General features: G+C 40.9%; 1 protein-coding gene across 3 annotated transcripts; it reads right to left on the bottom strand.

Moving 5' to 3' along the window:
• Positions 1-434: 434 nt before the first annotated feature.
• Positions 435-23465, bottom strand: waslb (WASP like actin nucleation promoting factor b). Of its 3 annotated transcripts, XM_031313447.2 has the most exons (11): positions 23038-23464; positions 15486-15620; positions 15116-15202; positions 13998-14094; positions 11775-11798; positions 7523-7706; positions 6749-6791; positions 5195-5348; positions 3889-4433; positions 3690-3798; positions 435-2951 (listed from the first exon to the last, which is right to left on the bottom strand). In XM_031313447.2, the coding sequence occupies exons 1-11, from the start codon at positions 23140-23142 to the stop codon at positions 2890-2892; spliced, it is 1545 nt and encodes a 514-aa protein (XP_031169307.1). In that variant the 5' UTR covers positions 23143-23464; the 3' UTR covers positions 435-2889. The 3 variants fall into 3 exon arrangements, with proteins under 3 accessions (XP_031169307.1, XP_031169308.1, XP_035851993.1); XM_031313448.2 differs by lacking the exon at positions 11775-11798 and having other exon boundaries at positions 23038-23465; XM_035996100.1 differs by lacking the exons at positions 11775-11798; positions 13998-14094; positions 15116-15202; positions 15486-15620; positions 23038-23464 and adding an exon at positions 8780-11175.
• Between the last annotated feature and the right edge of the window lie 1262 nt (positions 23466-24727).

Below are 24727 nucleotides of genomic sequence, written 5' to 3' on the forward strand. Positions count from 1 at the left end.
TTTGTCCCTCACTCACCTAGTTTTCATTTCTACCTGGCTCAGTGGGTGAAATGGTACAATAATCCTCTGCTCAGCTGTTCTCAGATCTATCCAACTCCCTGTCTGGCTGTGTATTGCAGGTGATGACACACACACACACACACACACACACACACACACACACACACACACACACACACACACAGATCGTGCTCTCTTACACAAGTGCAACAAAGTCTGTGCACACCAAGTATCACGATCACCATGTCTTTTCCCTAAGAATTCTAATCTTTAAACATCATTCAACCGTAACAAGTTAGACTTCTAAACCCTATACACAAAAAAAACCAGAATCCGCCCCCCACCGAAATTATGAGTCCTAAAAACAAAGGTTTTGGGAAGAAAAATGTATTATAACAGTTTGTTAAGGTAAAGGAAGCCCAAATGCCAGAGTATGTAAATATCAACCTTTTATTGGAGTGTACAATCTAAGGGTTCATTATTTGTCAAGCCTCATCGATAAGGCTTGATGTCCATAACATCTTATTAACCGAGTCACCTACAGAAGCTAACATCAGCGAAAACATGGCTAGGTTTTCCCCCAAAAGTATCTTGATATTCAACAAGAGGTCAGTTCTGACATCAACAAGTGACAATTTGTCTCTCAAAGACAGAATTTAAAGAGGACACCAACATTTCTTTTTTGCTGTCAAAGAGTGAAGAAAAAAAGAAACATTTTGACATTTTTTCTGGATATTTGCTACACTGTGGTAAAGACGTTTCTGTATTTCTGCTCTCCACAACATAACAGCAATATTGGCATGCTACTTGTTAGCATGTGCAAAATGCTAACATGGCAGCCATAGAGAAATCTTGGAAGGTCAAGCTTTATGTTTGACTCTTAAAGGAAAAAGGGGTTAGCAGTTAGCAGCTCTAGTGCCCTTCAATACGAAGACTTAAAGTGAGACTAAAACTTTTGAAAGAGGAATTAACACACTTTCCTCTTACAAATGAAAAGTTAAGGTCATTCACAATAAAATGCACTCAATAGGTTTTGATGCTACAGCCTTTTTTGGTCTGGGATGACCAGTTAGGATATGCTAATGTTGGCTAACTTTAGATAGATATTGCTTAATTCCCCCCCCCATACCATGTTATAGTATGGTTTCAGCATTTTTCCATAACTGTCACTTGTGTCTGCAGTAGCTAGCTTTGCTTTAAAGAGAGACACATATGTACTCTGGCTGGTTAGCAAAGTTAGAGTCATAGCTGCTGAAATAACAGCTACAAATCGGTTATGTTTTCAAATTGTATTTTAGTTTTAAGCCAGACTAGATGGTTTTACCACATAGGGACAAGTCAGTTGTCTTTTATCAAAAAGCAGATTTTCAAATCCTTTTTTAAAATTGTTTTAACAATTTGGAAGTATTGTCCTTTAAATCTACACATAGCCAGAATTATTGGTACATATTATTTAGTTTGGATGAAATACATTGCAACATCTGACTATTTTGTCTTTGTTGGGAATAATTGACCACTGTCAGTTCTTTTTTATACGCGATTCCTATATTACCTCATGATTTCCTAGTTATTCAAGAAAATATTGATACTTATTTGAATAATGCCATGAATCTAGACTTTCTCCCTAAAAATTGTGTCAGCACTTGGTGACTACAACAGGAAAAACACTACTTTAGCCCCACTGTTTCTGTACAGTAACTTAGCATATGGACCCATTAAAAGCATCAGGTGTGTAAAACTAAAATGTCTTTATTCCTCAAGCGTTACATGATGAATAACCTGATTCAAACAAACAGGCATTTATTAATACTCTGCTTGCTATTGTAAAAAAAAAAAAAAAAATTTCAACTGAATCTGTAGTGTGACAGTGACAAAAAAGAAGAATTCACAGCAGATAGCCAGCCATAACACTGTGGGCTACTACCTCCATGCGTGTACTGTATGTAGTGTCATGGGTAAATGGTAAAAAATGCTTAATGTCCAAGTGCCTCATTACTTAAAGCATATGTATGTTCCATAATGATACAGACCTGAAAATGTCCTGTATTCATGCAGCGAGTCTCCTCTTTCAATATGTGCAAAAATATAACAAGACTCAAAACTCTGGAGCAAATTTACAGTCGACAGCAAATGAAGCTAAATATTCCAAAAAGAGCATTTTCCTTGTTTTCTTTCTTTGTTTTAAGAAAATATGAGTGCTAAACTAGGATCATTTGAATAAGTAAAAATAAACTAGAGAGCAATAGGGTATGAAAATATTTCAATCCCCCTCCCCCCCTCCTGACGAACAATGAAGACACAACTGATGGAGGACTTGCGGCGACTAAGCCCACCGTTCAAACAATGACCAAAAGAAAACAAAACATTCAAATCTAAGAGACAACTTGATGTAAAATTGCACGTTAATCTCGGGACTGGGAGCGTGAGAGTGACAGGGAGGGAACACGTGTGAAGGGAGGCACTAGATATGAAGGATGGCCGAGTGACAGATGGAGGTGATGAACATCAAAGAGTTGTTGACGTGGGAGGAGGAGGAGAAAGAGATGCAGAACGATGGAAGGAGCAGAACGCGGTTCAAATGAGATATGTGACATATCAGAGATGGAGCCAACGGAATAGAGACAGACATGATTGAGAGATGAAGATACAACAACCTAAGATAATGAGAATGACAAACATTTACAGATTAAATGAGGTATTGCACAGATTAATAAAAAAAAAAAAAAGCATGAAGGCAACAAAAATATACAGCAAATTGATAGAACATTTACATTTAGAATTTTGAAATTAAAGATTTTTTTAGAAAGACAAAAACTATTTTAGTGTCATAATCATCCGCGGGTTGGAGAGGAAAAGAAGAAGAAGAAGAAGAAAAGACACAAAATGTCGCTAGTCCTCCCATTCATCATCATCCTCAAAGTCCTCCTCATCTTCATCGTCATCGTCCTCATCTGCAGAAGAGAAGAAGACATTCACATGAAGTAGACTGAAAACAGTTGAAAAGATGTTCTAATGGGCAATGAAATAATAAAATACACTGAGTGAATTACCCTTATAGAAATCAAACAATGACACTGTCCAAAGCACTTCCTTTTCCAGATAAAGTTAGCATGTACTTGTGGTAGCAAGAACTGTAATATTAAGTGTAATATTTTTCCGTCTGTCAAAGAGTAAACCTTCCCTTCTGTATCTTCTTTGAATCAATTTTAAGGGAAGAAAAGTCTCCTCCACTGAGAGGCTTAAATGGAGGGAAAAAAGGGAACCTGCGAGGTTGTTCGACACTAATGAGGAAGTGATAAAAATCTGATTTGTATTTTGGAGACGGTGCGTCATCTGACATACAGGAAATGACTCAAAGTATGAGTCTCAAGCAACTGCTCCATTTTCAAAAAGGTTGAAGAGGCAGGGAAAACTTCTCAAAGCACTCGTGCAGCGTTAACTTCAAGTCCCCAGCATCCACTCAAATTAATTGTGGAATAATCAGAGCTTACTGTAAGTTGCTTTGGACAAAACACACCTGCTAAGTAAATGTAATATCATGTTAAGTATGGTAAGTTTTGAACTAATAACAGTATGTACACATTCCTGTGGATTTCTACTGTGCATGACAGGAGGCAGGAAAACAACAAAAAAAAACACTACAAGCTCGTTGAGTGGATGGTGAATGCTTGGTGAATGTATGTGTGTACCTGAAGAGTGAATAGCTTTGCTCCGTTTCTGCATCACCTCCATCAGGGCCCCGACGATGCCTGCCGAGGGAGCCGGGGTGGAAGGGGTCGAGTCGGTGTTGTCTTCCCTCTGTAAAGAGGACAGCATGGGTTAAAGCCCGGGATACACATGAGTGCACATTTGATTGAGAGGTGCGTCGCGTAACCAACGAGTACTGACCGCTTTGAGTTGGATTCCTTGCCGGATTTGGTCCAGAAGTGCGTCTCTGCCGGTGTTGTTGGACACCGGCCTCTCTTTCTGTTCCACCTTCTTCAGCTGGGTGCCTTCTCTGATCTGACTCAGCAGTGCCGGCTTGCCGGTTGAGGGCAGACCGCTGTCCCCTCCGTTAGCCTCGGTGGGCAGCGGAGGGGCAGGGGGCGGAGGGCCAGGGGGCGGGGGAGGAGGAGGGGGAGGAGGCGGTGCGCCGGTACTGTATGGAGTTGAGGATGAGGGAGGAGGTGGTGGGGGGGGCGCCGCATGAATTGAGGCATGGGCTGGTGGAGGGGGAGGTGGGAGAGAGCCTCGGCTGGGCGGGGGAGGCGGTGGAGCGGACATGCCCGGTCGAGATGGCGGGGGAGGAGGGGGCGCAGAGATGGGTGCTCTGGAGGGGGGAGGTGGTGGCGGGGCACCTCGCCCCCTGGCAGGAGGAGGGGGAGGAGGAGGGGCTGAGCTGTGGTGTGGGGGTGGGGGAGGAGGGCCGCCTCTGGATGGAGGGGGCGGGGGAGCTGGAGAGAAAACAAAAACAAACAAAAAAACTGGAAGTTAAAAAAGAGCTGTAGTCGTCATTACGCAGAGTTCATTGTGTTTATTCGGAGTTCACACTGCAGCCTCGAAGAAAATCCAGATTTCATTCCATGTTTTTTAAATAAGATAATTCCATGAAGGGACAGACTGAAGATCTGCATTGTCACAAAGGATTTCACAGCACATCTTTCAAAAATGCTCATCAGTTTTCCAATTCTCGCTAGCGTCAAAGCATCATGCAGTTATATAATCCAGCCACTGGGGGCAGCCTTGTCGCATGTGTCTCATGTTAATGTTGTCATTTGAAAATCTGTGTAGGAATGCAGTCTCTCCGGTTGTCGACAGAGTCAAACACTGAACTTCAGAAACTGCAAAAACCTCACACGCTAATATAATTGAATTATTAAATCAATCCCACATAACATGCACAGTCTGTCACAGCAGATCATGCATAAAAACGTACCACTCCACCTGGGCGGACCTGGGGATAAAACCACCACACTAATTAGACTGTCTGATTTGTTTTTAAATCACCCTTTAAAAACATATTTCATAATGGCAAGTGTCCTGCAAAGTGTAGTTGACTGTGGACTTTGCAAAAGTGTGGGATCTTCTCTTTTTTTGTCCAAAGAAATAAAATCTGGTCAAGCCCCCAAGTTCCTTTTTGCAACTATGTCAATAAACACATATTTTTTTGAAGGGTAGAAAATAGTGTGTATTCCCAACAGTGCATCTGCCTCACCTTGTCTCCGTAGCTCATTTTTGACAGCTTCTACGCCTCCTTTCTTCTCAATGAAGTCGTAGATAACCTTCGAGGTCTCCTTGTCCTTCAGCTGAGCCTCGGAGATGCCGCACATATCAAACAGATTCTTCAGCTCTGGGTCCAAGTTATTTAGCTGAAGAAAGAAAACGGAGAATCTCATGCCCTATATGTTAAGATCTGTGATGTGATTTCACTGGTTTTTAATCTGTATTTATGAGCTTTGCAGCTCAGTAACACATTACGTGACTGCAGTTAGGATTAGAAGGGACATTTGAAAAAGCAGGATTACACAGTTTGACACTGGCTGTTAGAAATCTGTTCAACCACATCAATTGGTTTATCCAGGAAAGACCGAGTCTGTGAGAGGTAACTTTCTTTTTCCTCATTTGTGACGTTACACTGGCCTATGTGAAGACTCTTACAGATTTGAAGATAGCTCAAAATGAGACCACGTCAGCCATTATGCTGCCACCTGGTGGAGTGGGGTAACACTACCAGGTTGGCACCCAGGAAGAAAAGGAGTTCTCATTAACCCAGGTTTGAAGATTAAGTTAGAACAGATCTGGCCAGGGCCTTTTATAATTATGTGTTACAAAAGTTCCTCCTTCAACTGTTTTCGTTTTTCATATCGTGTTCTGTTGCCAGCAGAGATGATGAGAAGAGGAAGAGAAAGCCCCTAATAATACAGTATACTGGTGATTACATTGTACCATAATGTCCTGTTTCTAGGTTAACTGTGCTAAATGCCACATCCTGGTGCAGTTACTGCTCTTGGCAGATTATGATCCTCATCTTCAGATTTTACTTATTTCCTACAACAACTGGTTGCTGTTTATGTCCGTTGTTACTGTCGTTCAAGTTGACCACAGCTGACGTGCTGTGTAAATAAAACGCTAACTTGATACTTTTTTGGGTGGATTATCACTTAAAAAGGTGAGTGCTTTATCTACAGTATCTATGGTGTAAGGATAGAAAAGAAACAAGAAAACATTTTAGCTGGTGAGATTAAAAAATACATCCCTTGCTTATTTGTGAATCCACTTATTTGTGCTCCAGCTTTAAGCCCAACGATTTGAGAGGTGAGCAAGCTTTATGCAACTGACGTCACCCATTCAAATCAATCCTTGAAAGCATTGACTTAAAAAAAATAAAAAAATAAATCATCTGAATTTCATCTTTTTCATTTCCTGACGGAGTAAGTCCTCTGACCTGCATGACATCATACTCATCATCCAGCATAATTACTGATGATGCTTTTTGGGAACGAGTCCGTGGATTATGCAGATGCAGGTTGATTCTCTTCCCTGCAAAATCTCCTTGTGTAACACTCCTGACGACTTGGCCGCGCAGCTCGGCTTAACATTTGGGAGCCGATATTAAATTTGAAAAATCTGTCTGGAAGAGGTATGTGTGACTGACAAACAGATAAACTAGGGGCCATGTTTTAAGACTATCCAGAGGTCACGTACTCCAACGTGTGCAGAGACACGCATACAAACACACATTAACATTACAGTCTTGTGTTGCACTTACATCAAAACCTGTATTCGGATCCCATCCTACATGCCCGATGTGCCTGTGAGAGAAGCGGAAGAATGAGCATGTGAGATCACATAAAAGAAACGGAGAGGAGATGGCAGCAGCTATGTACAGTACATTTCTCCAAAAAAAGAGAAGAGAGACACAAGATGAGGTTTGTTAGACGGCTGCAAAATTAAAAAAAAACAACATTTTTTTCCATGTGGCCCATTGGTAACCTGCAGCATCTATAAAAGACTATAAGAGCTGCCACTGACTATTCCTGAAAGCACAGCACAGAGCTCCCTGCATTACCAATCATACTACACGCTGTATAGGATTGGATTCTGAATAAAGACGGACTAGATTAATTCCTCCACATTCACCAGGGCTTATATGGACGAGAGGAATATAGGACTCTGGGGCAGCATGTCAGATTGGAAACGTGTACAATAAACTCAATGACCAACAGTCTTGTGCTGTCGGTTCATATAGACAAATGTTTAATCTGCATTTGTATCCTGATCTCCATGGAATCACATTCAGATAGACAACCATACTGTCTGGCAGTATAAGGGCTTTGCTAAAAGATGAACTGTACAAGTGAGAATCAGGACCACTGAGTTATGGCCATTTCATTTTATCATGTAGCGCCACCTATAGGCTGAATGCCTTCAAGGTTTGCCAGATCACTCAAATTGGCATGTGTTTGACAGTTATAAAGGGATGACAATGTTTATCCACCACCCAAACTGCACCCCAACCCTACTGGTGCCTGTGCTGACTCACTGGAAGTTGCTCGGTGTGCCGATGTCTGCCTTGGTCAACCTCTTCTTCTTCGCCTTGCCCTTTTTCTCCCTCTTCTGGAAGGACGAGTGCACAATGTTGTTCACCTGAGAGTTGTTATGGTAACGCTGAACATTGCTGATCTCTGGGTTTTTGATGTCGACGGTAGCCATGGGCAACGTCGGGCCTTAAAAATAACAGAATAAAGAAAAGGGTGTATATAATACAGCATGTGGAATGCATGGAAGACAGTCAGTTTCATTACAATATAGAGACAAAACCTTGTTGTGGGGTTTCCCACTACATCCCAAGGAGGAGTACTTTTTAAATGTTGAACCTTTTTCACACAAAAAGGGCTACAAATGATATGTCTGGCATAATTGTGACAATGCTGGCATGTTAACTGAACATTTCATTCAAATAATGACCTTGGGTCCAAGTTGAATTCTAATCACAGGGCTTTTCAGGGCCAGCAGTGCTCCTTCAGTTGTGTAATCAGTTATTTAATAGCTATTATAGACTATGTTTGGCACAGAGAGGTCTGGCAATTTTATTTGGGTTTGTCGGTGTGAAAATATCTTGGAATATATGGGATTATAGCATCAACTCATTACTTCAGGTTCTTTAAACTAAAGGACAGAACCGGTTAAGACTGATACTAGACAAAACATTATGACCACAGCTTACAATGTCGTTGAGACATTTTGTTCTGTCAGTTTGGTGAGCCTAATTTCCTCTCTAAATGACATTCATTCTGAAGTGAGCTAACTTTTGCAGATTGATACACATGTCAATCAATCATCCAAACTGTCAGCTATGTAAATGAATATTATTTTATTTACTTAAAACCCTTATATATCCAGGAAAGTCTTATTGAGATTCACATCTGGCCTTGACAGGCAGAAATAACAATGACTTACCAAACTAACAGCACAAATAGACAAAACAAAAAGCCATACAATCTCTGGGGGATGACCAAACATCACAACCTATTTTAACTGCAATGACGGAGAACAATATTTATGTTAACACAACAATGTAGAGAATGGGATAGATTACTTTTTTTATAAAAGTGAATTGGACTGGACACACGTGACCCAGATACACCCACGTCATTTAACTACACATGATAATGTGAACTGCTAACAAGCTATCAAATTGAGCAGACACTAACAGGAACTCCACCATACACATCCAGCCAAACAACGGGCATTTCCAATCAACAATGAGAGGTAAAAGTGCCTCAGCTGTAGCACATACCTTTAACACTCTCACTACAGGGACTCTGGGGTGTTTTGCTGGGTGAGGGCGAGGCTGACCGGCTACGTCGCCTTCTCACCCTGTCCCAAATACACCCACCATCTCTTGCTCTACAGGTGCTCATACTGACACCAAGGAGCATCTTGTTGACCAAGTTGTGAGCTGGCTCTTTCGGGGATATGGAGAGCTGAGCAGGCGGGTCGGGGAGCGATGGGTACAGTTCGTCCTGAGGGAGCACCAGGCAGTGTAAAGTGGACAGGCAGCTCCCTGGGCTCAAACCTCCACCTCCTACTGCTGCTGCTCCTCCTCCTCCTCCTCCTCCTCCTCCATTGCTGTCATAATTAAGTTCATCAGAGGGAGCAGACAGGAAGGTGGTGCAGAACATCATGGTAGCAGCTGACCGGGCATGAGCAATACGGCAAGAACAAGCTCAGATGGAGACACCAAGGAAGATCCTGGTTCAAACAAACGATTCGAATGTAGGTTTGTGGTTCAGAAACGGACTGAGAAGAAGGCTTTCTCAGTCAAGAAAGAAATACTGTCATCCTGCAGGGACAGACTGCTTTGCCAAAAAGGTCAACTTCCTCTTTAATAGGACTTTGTAAGCAGGTAAAAAGCACAATCCACTTGTTGTCTCGTTTCAGAATTGATTTCAGTCTTCTCAGGGAAAAGGGTTTCTTCTTTGCTGAAACCTGAAAGCCAAGATGATCCCAAAGGTTTCCAAAACACGACCAAAACACCAGCGCAGTAAAATAAGCCAACTTGTGACTGACTTGGTGCAACAGTTTGCTGAATTAATATCCTCATCAGACATCTGGTGGAGTTTACACGCATACTGAGCTGTGACGGCAGACATCCAGCGATGCCATCAGAAGGGAGAAGAGCCAGCCAACACTTAGCCAGCCAAAGTTTACTCTTCCTCTTACATTCCTTCCATCACGGCAACAGTTTTCTTCTATGCAAATTATTCACCAAATTTCTCTTTCCCTGCTTTATCCGTCTGTCTGAGCTCTGCACATTTTGGAGCAGTTTTGCAAACATTTTCTATTCCCTTGACTTTCCATCTCAGCAGGGAGCACTGTCAGATTATCTGGCTCGGATTGGCTCGCTGCAAACACTCCACCCACCTCCACTACCATCTCCTCCCTCTCCCTGCAAAAACACACAAATGGATCTAATCCCAGCAAATCATTCTGGATTTAGTGCTGGGTTTTACGTAACCATTAAAACCCAGCCATGCATAATAATCCCATGTTAATCTTGGGGAATGCAAGGACTGCAGAGCAATAAAGGAGAAAGAAGCAGAAGAAGAAGAAGACAGAAAAGAATAAAATGAAGACATATTAAATAAGGGAGGGCCCAGAGGGCAGATGGGAATAAATGATGAACAGGGGAAAGCTGGAAAGGGCAGCAGGAGAAAAGGGCAGAATACATGGAAAAGAATAAAAAACAGACGGGAGATGACAGTAACAGAGCTATGATGCTGTAATGGGAAGTTAGAGTGAGACAGATGGAGATGGAGAGAAGATATTCCTGTGGGAGGACAAGGACCAATTCACACACAACAATGCACTTGTTCAGAAACTGAAACCATGCATGACAAATCCAAGATAGAAACTGGTAGAAACATTAATGCACGACAGTATAATTAGGCGCAGGTAAATGGAACGCATTCCTTTTTGAGGACACTTGACGATCTTAAAAACAGCGACATAAGAGAGAAATTATAATCCGTGGCTGTAAATGAAGTCAACCATTATCCCAAAATGGTTTACAGCATAGCTGTGAGTTATATTGTGCTTTAGGTACGTCATGTATGACCATATATGGCATCTGACCACACGTGACCCAAAGTAAAGCATCCACAGTCCCCACGCTGTAAAGCTGCTCTGAATATGAGCATCAGCTAAACGTGGAATTGTGTCATGTATTGCACGGCCTCATGCGCACACGCAGATATATTTATAAGCCAGCTGGGTCAAATCATGCTGTCGGTCAGTCCCAAACTGGCTCCCTCCTGTGTCATACGAGGCTGTCTGTCCACAAACACGTGGGCATATCCACAAAAGTATTCCATCTGTTTAATCATCAGACCACAATGAGTGAGGGTCGGGCTATGACGGGCACGTCGTCCACAAATCAAGACTCCACCACAGGACGCTGTAATGTTATCTTAGACTGTGTGCAATTGCATTGTAATGGTGATATGATCTATGTGCTTTCTTTAACTCCAGATTCCTGCATGATTCCATTCATTTTAAATATATACACATAATCTACACATTTCTAAGAAGTTCCCAACCCTGCATTAGTGGCTCTGTAAGCAACAACAACTGAACATCCCTTTCACCGATACATATCTATCAAACTGCAATTATATAATGCCACTGCGGATTTAAGAGAAAGCTAAATGTTTTTCTGAAGAATTAACTGTTATTTTTGTTGTTTTCTAGTTGTTCCTGGAGCATTTTCACCTCCATCTACAATTAGTTTTTCCCGCCATGAGCAGCTCCTCCATTTCCTTTGTGCATTGCATTGTGGGACAATAGTGTACATCAACAGCACACTCACACATCTAGTGTTTTTAGTATGTATACTGACTGTTTTGTGTCCCTTTTTAAACACACCTGCTTAGAGTTAGTATGCTGTATTGAAATGGGACACAGCTGATGTCTTACTAGACAATGTAAATACATAGTTTGTTGACAGCTGTTGATTTAGTTGACAATAGGTGCAATTTAAGTAGTCTGTGTTTGTATAATCAATCGTTGTTGATGTTTCATACATAACATGAACATACTTTTCACAATGTTAGGAAATCAAATACAATCTTGTATTGTTGCCAAGTAGCACAAAAATCGGAATGCTCCTGAAAGTTCACCCATCTGACAACATACCAAACGGATTGACACAAATGTTGCCAATGCCGCCAGACACAGGTCTGATTATTCTGTTTATTTGTGAAGCTATCGACAGTAAACAGTGGATAACATACCATTTGGAGGGTCACGTCTTTTCTCTGTGAACACACAGACAAATGCAATCATTACAATCCTGTGCTCAGTAGTGGGTTGTCGTTAGTGAGAAGCGAAGATGTGCGCGTGAGTCAGAGTGCAGATGTACAAAGAGAAGAGAGTTTATTGGTTTGCAAGTGCGGGTGCATGTGGTGCACAGAACGGAAAATTATTTGAAAAGATTGCTAAGCAAAGTGTTTGGTTAGCGTGTCACACGTTTTCTGTATTTTAAGCCCCCAAGGTCTCCTTATAGGCAGCGCTGCCTGGAACGCACTAGGATTAAACAATGGTTAGGGTTAGGTTAGGGTTAGGTGCCTTGAAGTCAACGGTCGCAGGCTGCCTTGAAGTCGATTAGGCAATGGTTATGGTTAGGATTAGGGGTTAAGGTTATGGTTAAGTGCCTTGAAGTCAACGGTTGCAGCGCTGCCTGGAAGGAGACGTTAGGGGCTTAAAACACCATCGAGCATGTCGCACGCACACACTCTCGCACACACACAACTTTGTAGAGGACAATACACATTTCTCCTTATCTCCCATAAAGTAATATAATGAATATACAGTAACCACTAATTAATGACATACACACTTCAAACTACGGATGACTTGAGTTTTCCAATAGATGAAGGTCAGAAGAAGCCTTGAAGATAACATTAGGCACCCAATTAGGCAAAGGGGTGAAAAGGAAAAGATGAAAGAAGGATCCATTTGAGAGGTCAGGAAATGACCGGCAGAAGAGGAAGGAGGAAGACGAACGGTCTTAATCAAGCATGTGATGATGAAAGTTAAGGCCTGAGTGCCACTAATACATTTAAAATTTGCGTCTGTACGGCTTTACATAAACAACGTGTTCTCAATTGAATCCTGACTGAATCCTCAGTCTGTGTGGCTCATTTCCTCAGTTAGATAAGATAGACGTTATAATGCAAAACTAAACTTTGTAGGATTGCCTTCTAGTTTTGCAGTCTCAAAGTCTAATTGTTGGTGCTGGATGAAAACCATGTAAATGTTAAGCACACTTTGTTTAACAAAACTACATTTCTTTAGTGCTATTTATGCATTATTCTAATAAAATAAGAATAGAAGAATAAAAAGGGCAAAATGGTAATATCATAGAAATCCCCATGTTCAATACATGACATGCCACCTCTGGAAATATTATGCCCATGAGAGATGAATTCCTTCTCACAGCTGCTCATTCATGTCTTTTGCTCATTTTAACCTGAAACTGTAGTGCCCCCCTTGGGCCAGTCAGCATATTTGATTAAACCCCTGGGTGCAGTGTTGTGATGCATCCCTGAGGTTTTGCTAAAAAAAAATCTGGTGGTGTCTGAGTTATCATAAATATTTGAAAGAAAACTGATCCAGAATCCTCCCGTTGACTGTAAGCAGTTTCTGTGACAAAGGCACAAACTGGCTGAAAGGTTTTATCGCAGAACCAAAATTGAGAACATTTTGTAAAGATATATTTGAATGGTGAACAAATAGATTGGATTTGTATATGACCTTTCACTGAAAGACAGAATTGTTAAATCTTTTTGTTCTTTGACTCTGTAAATTCCATATGAGCACCTTAATGGCTAAGTTTGAAAATGGGGATATGTGTTATCAAAGGTTCTAAGAACTGGGAAGAGATTGCAGATGATCAGAAGAAGAAGATCTGATAGTATAGTATATAGTAACAGACCAAGGCAAGAAAAATCCACAACCATTTTCAATACATGACACTCTGGTGAAGGACTGGTTTAAAAAAAGACTCAAATGTTGGGCCCAAAATACATCTCACATTCCAGCTGGAATACATTGTTGCATTCAGTCCCGTGCCTCAGAATTCATTTTGTTCATGTATTGAAATTCAGAGCTTTTTTTGACCCAGTTCTGTGTGGTTGAGTGCTGTAAATAATGACAAGTTTAGAAATTAAATTTGATCTTGTGCTCAAACTGGTCAAGCCAAAACCTCTAACTGCACCTTTCAAAGACACACAAACCATTCCTAAATTGTTGCTAAATTCATTATTTTGAAAAACGTTCTAAACTTTTTATCCCTGTAGTAAAATGGTTTTACTTGAAATAAGACTTTTTTTTAAAAAGATGGATTATTTTAAACACAAGATATAAATTTGCTAAACGTGTCATTTTTTTCAGCAAGTTAGGTCAGTAGGTACAGTAGGTTTGTAGGCATGTCGGCAGCAGGAGTAAGTTGGTACCAGATTTCCTCTGTCTTCTCCCAATAAGATCTGTCACGTGGCTACGAAAACGCTTGGTCTCCTCCTCACTGGCAAAGTTCAGACCCACTTGGCATGTCTGTAAACACACAGAACAAAGTGATACAAATACATTAGTAAAGTCAATTTATTTCTCGTCAAGTGCCAATTACTACCTACCTAACTACCTCATATCCTTGATTGAATTTCCAAACCATGATGTGCATACAGTCCCAGTCTTATCACCAAAATCAGCAGTCCCACATAATTCGTGGTCAGCTGGAGTCTGAGCCACAGTACCCACCAACTAAGATGTTTGCTCCACAAATACAAGCGTCACAAGAAGTGCTTTAGATGTGACATAAAGTTAGGATTTTTTACAAACAATGTTGTTTGAGGTGATGGGAATAGATGTCAAATTGTCTTTTGGTGGGCAAACCTGGAATTTGGCTCACACGTGCTTCTCATGGCAGTTTACCAATAGACTTTCTGTATAGACATTTTGAAGAATTATAAAAACAAAAAACTGTAGCAAACTAAGACTTGTGTATACTTGTTTTGTTTAACAAAATTATCTCCATTAATAAACAGTTTTTTTTGTGCTTTTCAAATCCACTTCTTGGTTCCTGAAAACAAAATTTGGACCTACTAGGCCTATTGTGAATGTGTCAGTGCAGGTGTGTAGTGTTTACAATGTGGCAGACAGGTGCTTTTTGTTTGGCTGAACAAACAGAGAAACACTTGTGAAACAGGTTTAAATTTACTTTACAAGTGACTGAACATTTTTTGAAACCACTTAGATAGAAGTGTCTTTGAGAAAATGTCTTTAAAAGCAGTGGCTAAGTGTTGTCAATTTGACTTGCTAAGTTTTCATTTAAATATTTGATTTCTTTCATGATATCAGTGGCCTTTCTCAATGACATGTCTCTTATGTATAGACCTTGATTGCATGAGAGGCAGACACTGAGGTTATCTTAAACAATACTGCTTCCCTCCTCTTCCCTCTCCAGCTACATTTTCATGAATACATATAAATCAACATAAATATAAAAATGTAAAAATAAAAACAAAAAACAGATGATCAGAAATAACAAGAGAAAGCAGCCGAGAGGGAAACTCACATCTCCAGCAAATGTGATGAAGTAAGGTTTGGGGAGGTAGATGCTGAAGTTGTTGTACAGCTCCTGTTCAAACATCATCTTACCATCCTGTGGAAAAACATAAAGACCAGGTTGAATAAATGAAATTCAATAAATACAAATTATATCTACCTATAGTACAACAGACAGCTTAATGCTATAGGTCTTAAATGAGCCGACATAAATAATGCTATATATAAAATAAGGTTGTCATGAATATCCAATGGCGGTGCACCATGATTGGATATTAGTTGTGGTTGAGTATGCATCATCTGCCAGCTACTACAGTGCAGAACCACAATGATGTGACTCATCAATGTGCAGAAGCGCTCGCTGCTTTGTATTTACTTACCTTGATGTCCAAGACCCTGATGAAGTAGGATCGTAGGGGGTTGTCTTTGACCAGACAGGCCACTCCGCAGCATCTCTTGGTCCAGCTGGAGTTCCTATCTGCTGTGAACACCTGGACCACTGCTGAAGACAATGACTAGAGAGAGAGGGAGGGAGGGAGAGAGAGATAGTCACACTTATCCTGTGTTGCTTAATGGATACTACATAAGCAGTGTGTTTTTGTAGCCATATAAATGTATCTCACAGGGGTTTTAAGACAGCACACCACAAGATGGTAATGAAATAAAATGCATACTGTACTAACAGAATATAAACCGATTGTTTCTTATTAAACTAATAAACTGATTACAACATAATGTAGCTTGAGTAACAATGTGGGCTTCAAGGTTTTTGTTAACTAATCACCTATTTAAATCCGTCAAGCCTGTGTTGCAAAACTCCAGATCTGTGAGCAGCGATGCTGGTGATAGAGCACTGCATCAGTCTGTGTGTACAGTACAGCATTCCACCGAGGTTCAAAAAGATCACATCGGCCACTAAATCCCCGAACTCCTTGGTCAGTGAGGTGGCAATGACTTCTTTTCTATTTCCAATTCATTTATGGATCCTTGCCTCCTCTGTGCTACTTTCCTAGGCCCATCACTCAGATATTAAGTAAAGCCCACCATCTTTAAGGATGTTCCAAATGGTAAAATGTTTTTTGGAGGAGCCAATAATCAAGAAGTGCATGCTATGCGCATCTGGCAAAATTAGGAGCCTTTTTTAAAGAGATATATTGTACATATTTCAGGACAAAGCCATATTGCCTTACAAATACCAAGTGGCCTGTCATCAGCTTGTATTTAGGCAGAACTCAAAACTCAATGTCTTGCAGAAACTGGACTCATCATGCACTGAACAATAATCCTAACATGATACATGATAGTTGTTGTAACATGCTGTGCTGTGCGCTTTCCAGCTGCAGGCACTGTGAGATATGCAAGGATAAAAGGAAGCAATGAGGGGAGATCGACAAAGGTGCAGCTTTGTGGCACTGTCGGAACAGGGTGTTAACACAGCATTTTGAAGAAACAGTTTCCGAACAAATGTGGTTAAATCCTCGAGTTGCCCCGACCTAAATCTCAAAGAAAATCAGTGGCATGATCTAAATACAGCTGTTCACACATGTTCTCGAACTCAACTGCCTGCGCTTGAGTCTGTCTCTTTCATAATATAGGCCTAAATTCACAAACAACAACAAGAGCACATTTCAAAACTAAAGCTATGTGAAATGGGCCTAGAAGCACAGGCTAGGATCAATGCCTTTAATGCGAGTGTGTGATGGTTAGCATGAAAGTATAAAGACATAACCACACTAACAGTGACTCTGTGAGGGTCAAGTTGCTCTGCCCTGCAGCTGTCAGAGAATAGTCCATCAATGCCAAATGAGAAATATGACTGTGAGAAGAGACATTAAGCTGAAGGAAATCATTGAGACTATAGAGACGAGACAGGTCAAAATCAAACACATGTAACTCAAATTAAATAATGCAAAGGAAGTCACCAAGAAGCAACACACACACACACACACAATTTTTATTATTATCATAACTAGTTTAAGACTCTGCTTTAAACGTTACATCATCAGTTAAACATAAGTGTAGTTTAGTTGTGTAATGCTGGGGAAGCAGTGGGGTTAAAGACAAAGACTGTCAGTGTGAGACTTAACTGCCTAATGACATGTACATGCACGCACACACACACACACACACACGATCATAAGACCAGATCAGACACCCACCGGTTTAACAGGTTGCTGCAGGGGTTCACTCACACTGAGGGGTCTGGGTTCACAGCCATTACCACACAGATAAAAGCAATAGCACCTACAAGACAAATGCCTGGTGATCTCCTGGGCCTTTTCAACTCAATAGTTCCAGGAACTACTGCATTCTTTAAGATGACATACCGAGTCCTTGTGTTGCTTGTTGTAATTTAGTGTTGTGTAAATGTGATGTTTGAATGAAGCAGATGTGCAGAGGCAGAAAAGCAGCAAAACACTTTTTCAAGGCTTGTTTGTAGACTGGGCGGGAAGTCAGCAACAGTACAGTTGTAGATTAAACTTCAATAACATTAGGAGAAATTCCTGTCCCTAGTCCTAATATTGATAATTGGGAAAAAAAAAATGGTGTCTGCCTACATGAATGACTCAAGGTTTTGACCAGCCAGAAAACCTCAGGACAATAAACTCCACCACGATTAGTTCCTGGATCATCTGAAGCTATTAGCAGGTAGGCTACTTTTTGAATGAAGGAACCACAATCCAGGAACCAAGACTTAAACTAAGTTCAGAAACTGCAGGTAAAGTTTCTGAGATGATACAAAGGTTCCTGAAAAACATGTCTCTCCAGCAGGACTAATGAGACCTGATCATAACGCACCACAGCTCTTCATACAGGGAGTTGGGTTTCGTAGCAACGTTGCATGACTAACTATTAATCTGCACACAACACAGGCAACATGAGGTAACAGAATAACACGAGCACATGCAGAGAAGCTGTTACACACCATAGTGATGGCGTGTGAATCAGAGTGTAACCTCGCAGAAGGAATTATGCTGCAGAACATCAGCCTATCAGTGTATTCTCCCACAATATACGATATTGATTTCAATTATATAGCTCAGTCCAACTACTAGTTGACAAGCATGCAACTTTACATGACTTAAAAACTATGTTGTCAGAGAGGCAATTTGTATTTTAGCACTGCATGTACAAGATATTCATATTCATACAAAACATTTAGCTTCTTAGCAGCATTACAGCTCATTTGTTAGGAGCATATCAAAAATATGATAATATGAATTCTATTTCATGATGGAATTTCTTTGTAACAATGGCTGTAATGGTGTCCAGGCTCTGAGGCTTTATCTGCCCAGTGGAGCGCTGATTGTTCCTGACAGGGCCAAAGGCTGCAGGAAGTGGAGCTCCGTCTATGGCGTCATCAAAACCCGACAAAAAACACTCACTCTTACATTCACACTCTCTCACGGATAAATTCTCTGGCTCTTATGGACTTGTTCTCCAACACGCTCAGTTTCTACATAGTTCTGCTACAATGATGAAGCCAGGGTTTTTTCCTGCTTAGAGGATTTGTTGGCGCCCCCCCAAAGAGGTTTTAACCAGCCCCAAAGGAAAATCACCAGCAACAAAATGACAAAAATTGAGAATAAAAACAGCAATTGAACAACCGTTTGAACATATACTTGAATATGAGAGCTAATCTCAGCTGTATCTCCAGAGTCAGGCTGTACCGGACTCTCCCATGATTTATTTAACTATTAATATTATTTTTTTAACCAGTTTTGTTAATTGGGGTTTTATTTACTCATGCATAATATACATTTTTGTTTATCAAATTGTCAGAAATAACAGGAAAATGCATAGATTTCTGTCAAATAAGGTAACACAGACTCATTGCCTTTACTGTACACGGAGCGATCATGCTTACTGCCTTGCGTAGCCCCCCCCCCACAAAAAAAAAAAGTCTGTAATTAACTATTTGTTAAAGGGGTGGAAGCTGTGTCCAAAGTCATAAGGTTTTAACCATTTATGAAATAAGGACAACATTAATAGTTAGATGTGAGAAATACAGCACAGAAAATTGTAAAATATATATGTTCACACAGCATTTTGTGAAACGCAAATTATCAGGCGTGTGTTTGTGAACAAAATATTTGTGAAATGAGGAGGTTGCAACTACTGTCTCTATGCAGCAAGTCTAGAAACTGCCTTGAAGAAGGCAGAGTTTTACTCTGATTGGATTAAAAAGGACAGGACATTGAGGTTCTGTTTGCAAAAACTGCTCACTTATGTCCTTCTTGCTTTCTGCAGTGTGAACTATAGCTGACGTTCTAATTTGAATGTCGTCCATCAGCCATTTGGTCAAGCTGTTCCATATTGGCACAAATTAGGCCCCATTACACCTCTTCACAAGCTCTTCCGGAGAGAAAGCGAGTAAAAAGATAGGAAGGAGTGGGAAGAAAAACAAGACCGGATCAGTGGCTGACGCAGTGAGGGAAAGAAGAGGGACAAAGGGAGAGTGTAGATATAAAAGAGGAGGGAAGTGATGTACAGTAAGAAAAAAGAATTTTGGAAGAGATGCAAAAGCGGGTTTGAAGAAGGGCTGAAAGAGAAATAGGAATGACAGAAAAGGAGGGATACGAGCAGATGACATAAAATGGGCAAATGTGAATGAGACTAAAAGAGAGAAAGAATGACGAGAATGAGGGTAAAAGTGGGGGAAAAGAGGAGTCATGTTCCACTTCTCCAGCACAAAAACACCAAAGGAGGCCGACCACGGGACTTCCTGTAGGACAGGACTGCTGATCAGGCAGTCTACACAGACAGACACAGACACAGACACACACACACACACACACACACACACACACACACACACACACACACACACACACACACACACAGTGTGAATTGGACCCCTTCCACCTCTTGCCCGGTCAGACAGTGTTGCTGATGGTGAAAGCAGCAGAAGGAATACCAATGAGTAAAACTAATGAGTAAGACCACTGTGTATGTACCTGTATGGGTTCCTTTTTCTTGATGCACGTGTGTGGCGGCTAAATTATTCAGACAATCATAATGCAGGTTGAAACATTTGCATGTGATTCCTAAAATATGATCTAAGTTACCCAACAAACCATAAATGTCATGATGTGTATTCTCTATTATGTATGTTTCTTTGGAAAAATCTAAGATTCAAACAAATGTCTGATCTCACAAATCAGTGTCACTAATTTATTACACACACATCACAATATAAAGAAAGAAAATGAATCAATTTATTTCTTAATGATTTGAATGGACACTTGCCTCGCCGTAGGGTCATGGAATCTTTTCGTGGCGATAGACAGCCACGTTGCAAGCAACAGGCAAAAAAAGATAGCCACGGAATTTGTCGTGTGGGAAATTTTAATTCGATGTCAGTAAAGCAACAATACAAAAGACAACTCCTGAAACAATGCTGCTAAGATTTGAAACAGACACACAGGCCAGGAGAGTTCAGCTAATTTCAAAGAATTAGCTAGTATACAAACAAGCCTTTTACAGCTAGAATAAATCAAGTCTAATTCAGCTGCACGGAGCCAACTAATAGCTCTGCATCTTAGAAAGAAAAGAGCACAAAAAAAACAACAAAAAAAAAGTAAAGGTGACTCTGTGATTCTTACATTTTCTGCATAATAAGTACATTAAATAAGGCACAATCACTCAGCCAGCCTCAAAATCACTGGTGGGCATTCTAATTAGACTAGTGGGGGGAGACAGACAATGTCTGTCTCATCCAATCTCTGTCTCATCCAATCTCTCTCTCCCACACACATACACAGTCTGCCTCTCCCAAACTCTCTCTGCATGCAAAGACGTGTACTGACATACAAGAGAGTAGGACTGTGAGGAATGTTCCTGATTCCGTGTCTCTGTCACATGCTGAGTGACACATTTGCCAGAATGCCAGAGGAATGTCGTCATTGGATTTCTAAACAGGTTATAGAGTGTAGGAAGACACGCCTCAGAAACTTGCAAAGGAGGAGGCAGGGCAGCCCACCATGTGATCACATACAGGCCTGACATAATGTGCCATGGGAGAGGTAGCCTTTCAAAAACATGGGTACACACACATAATCCTCACACACCAAGAGCATGACTGGTTCCCTGCAATGAGGTGATTATTATATATTATATAATATTGGGTTCAACATCCTGTTTGGGTCATAGTCTACACACTATGCAAGAGAAATGCAGATATGTACACTTTTGTCTCCTGCCTGCGTGTGTTAAGCACATCGCCTCTTGGACTGACCCATATCTATAGAGCAAACTTGGCTATGCTACGCCAAAAACACAGTTGTACTTTATTTTAATTATCTGACACCTTGACTTTAAACATGTCTTATCTGTAAAGGCTATCAATGACAGGTGAAGGTGTGACATTCTTTCCAGCTGATATCACTGGGTGACAGTCTACTTAGCTGCTATGGTCAGGGGAATAATACAATTTTCAAATTGTGACTGAATAACTGTGCTGCTAAGAGGAAATTGGAAACGATTTCCCACCCTGCTTCTCATTGTAAGCCTTCTGAACACACACCTTCTTGAGGCTATAGGCTGATTTAGCAACAACCATCATTGCTGAGAGCACCCAACTTTACAGTGAAAGGCTTGCAAGTTTCATTACTACATTAAGAATGTTGGTGAGACAAAGGGTCAAAACTGTTCTATGTCTGCTGGTCGCAAGATACACAACACTGCAAGCCACAGTGCCCATCAGAGTATGCATCTGCATGTGCATTACTATATTAAGCCTACATACTGTCTACCATTCAGTCCAATTCCCTTTTTAATTGTATAGGACAACCAGAATATGGATGTGAAACTACTAACCACCAGCTAAATGCCAGCAAAAAAAGTGTGAGTCAAACATTAAAGCCACTCTGGAAGGCAAACATCTTCTAACTGATGCCCCGGAGTGTGTTAATATTAGTTTTACCTGCTCCAATTGTTTATATAGTTGATTAATATTTAGATTTACCAGCCAGTGGGTGTGGTTGACTAATAGGAAAACGGGGAAACATCCTGTCCTGCATGATCATAAAGATGAAAAAGCAAACATATAAAAGAAATATGAGATTAAGATATGTTCTTGATGCAGCTCTGCAAATGCCTTTCATAAAAGGGGACTACAATCTACTGGGAATGGGGCTATGTAGTTACAGACACAGTGCACAAGGAGAACATAAAAATGACTCAGCTGAATTCTACACGTGTTACGTAATATCATACTCAATCATCTCACAATATTGAGTCGTGACAGTGCACTACTCATCTTGACTGCAGTCACAGTTGTGCTACAGCAGGCTACTCCTACTGCCTTCTCCTTAAGATTTTGTGACTAAAAAGTCTTGCATTAGGAGGACTTTTAGCTAGTCAGCGTTGTCCTCAACCAAGTCTGATCGGCACATTCTTCTCTTTCTTCCCGAAAACAACCAAGATCCAGCTATGTTATGTAATGCCAGTGCAAAATCATTGCTTCGCGCTGATGGATTTAACAGCTCCAAAAACCCCGACAATTAACTCCACTCTGCCAAATGCTAGTCTTAGTGCAGTCAGGCTAGGTGACAGCGGAATGTCAGGATTCCCTGGATGATTTCAGGTGTGACAAGCTTAAAGTTAAGGGCGTACCAGCGGAGGCCGAGGGCTGGAATGAAACTTGCTGTTGCCTAAATGTCACCGTCCCAAACGGGACGTTGAACCCAGTCGCTCGCTCCCAGCCCTCCCTCGTCGCCTCGGCTGTCAAAACAAACCAACCTCTCGAGTTAGAAGTCTCAAGTGTTTCCCAGGGAAACATACATGTTACCTGCGAGGTCACAAACACACCGTTACACCTCAGCTATTGCCTTATCTCCCGTCTCGGGACAGGAAACACGGTGCAAGTTAGCTGTATTAGCTTTTTTTCTTAGCCAGCTATCGTACAACAATTTGATGGAAAAAACTTACCATGCATTTTCTGCCAAGGTAATTGAAAAGGGATTCGTTTTCCTGCGGTGTCAGTAGTATCGAACCGACATTTGTTAGCCGCCGTTGTGACGGATGTCCACTCATTATTAGTGATCAATTTATAAAGTCTGCAACGACTGTAACTCGTTATATGAGATCCAAAAAGATACATAAACAATCCCTCGGTCATCCGTGGCCTTCCTTCGACCCCCTTACACCGGTTTGATTTATCCCGGAGGTCCGCAAGACTGGGGTGCCAAAAAATGTATGCCGTTTAGGGATGCACTGCGACGCCCCGCTCCTGTTTACAATAAGGTCAAAATTGCAGCGACTGAGCAAAGAAGGAAAACGGTAAAAAGTTTCCTGGGAAGTCCGTCCGCCAGAGAGCCCAGAGCCAGTTCCATCCAACATGGCAGTGTAAGGACGAATCCACTATCTAGGAATGGGGTCCACACTTTTCCCAGCTGTGTTCCTCATAATCACTTAGAGACAAAGTTGGCACGGCAAATGGTAAGACATTTATATTTAAAGAATTTCAATATGCAATTACATTCTGGTATAATTCCAGTGAGGGAATTATGCTTAATAAAATTACAATTCTCAGCACCCTCCCATGGTTTGGTCCTGTCCGCCCGTGGCTTTTATGGCAGGAATGTGTGCGAGTGCAGAATGGGAGGAGATAAGAAACAAGGTGCAAGTTGGGAAGATAATAGCATACACTGCAGGAATTATTCAACTGAAAATTAATGCAAAGCTAAGCCTAAACTTTAAATTAACACTTTAAGGTTGAATAGGTGCTCACAAAAGAACCATGGAAATGATCATTTCCCTAGATAATAATATGCTATTTTATTCTTGAAGTCAAGAGAGGCCAGCTCATGGTTCTGCTACAGAGTTGTTATCTGGGCCCTATGATTTCCTAGATGATGATAAACATTCCCTGGGACATGGCATGATTTGCCTACCTGACTTGAAATTGTTCTGGAATGAGACACAGGTATCTTGCTTTCATTGCAATAAACAAAAATAGCCTATAAATAAGTGAAGTACAATTAAGACTGCTCCAGTTACTATACGTAGCCTCAGGGGTATGACTGCCAAGTCTGACATATGCTTGAAGTGTACACTTCAGTGTGTTTCTCCAGAATCAGAACCGTGGCCTTTTCACATCAGACATTTTAATCTTCACAATAAACAACACTCAACAATTGAACAAACATATTCAGAGTAGCCATGAACAAGGGCATCATACATGGCTCATACATATTTTACTAATGTGCTAAAGCAGGGGTCTTCAACGTTTTTCAAGCCAAGGACCCATTAACTGAAAGAGAGACAGAGCGGGGACCCCTACTACGTATATTGTATAAAAGTATATAAAGTTGCGTATTAAACTGTGCCTACAATAACCTGTGGGACCTTTATACATTATCTTTTTGCATAGAATACTAAGCTATTAAAATAGCCTGTTCATTTTTAACATGATTTTATAAATCATGTTTTAATGTTAAACATACATGTGGCGCTGTGAATCCTTATACTGTATCTGGGGATGGCCTTAGTGACATCCTTACCCATAGGCCAGTAAGCCTATCATCAGTGGGGATTCATATTTGATGATAATATGTTGGATTCATTTTAGGACTTTAATTTTTGAAAAACTTAAAAAACATAATGATTTGGTTGATCC

Source organism: Sander lucioperca, chromosome 20 (genome assembly GCF_008315115.2).
Source record: "Sander lucioperca isolate FBNREF2018 chromosome 20, SLUC_FBN_1.2, whole genome shotgun sequence".
In the NCBI taxonomy this organism is placed as follows: Eukaryota; Metazoa; Chordata; class Actinopteri; order Perciformes; family Percidae; genus Sander; species Sander lucioperca.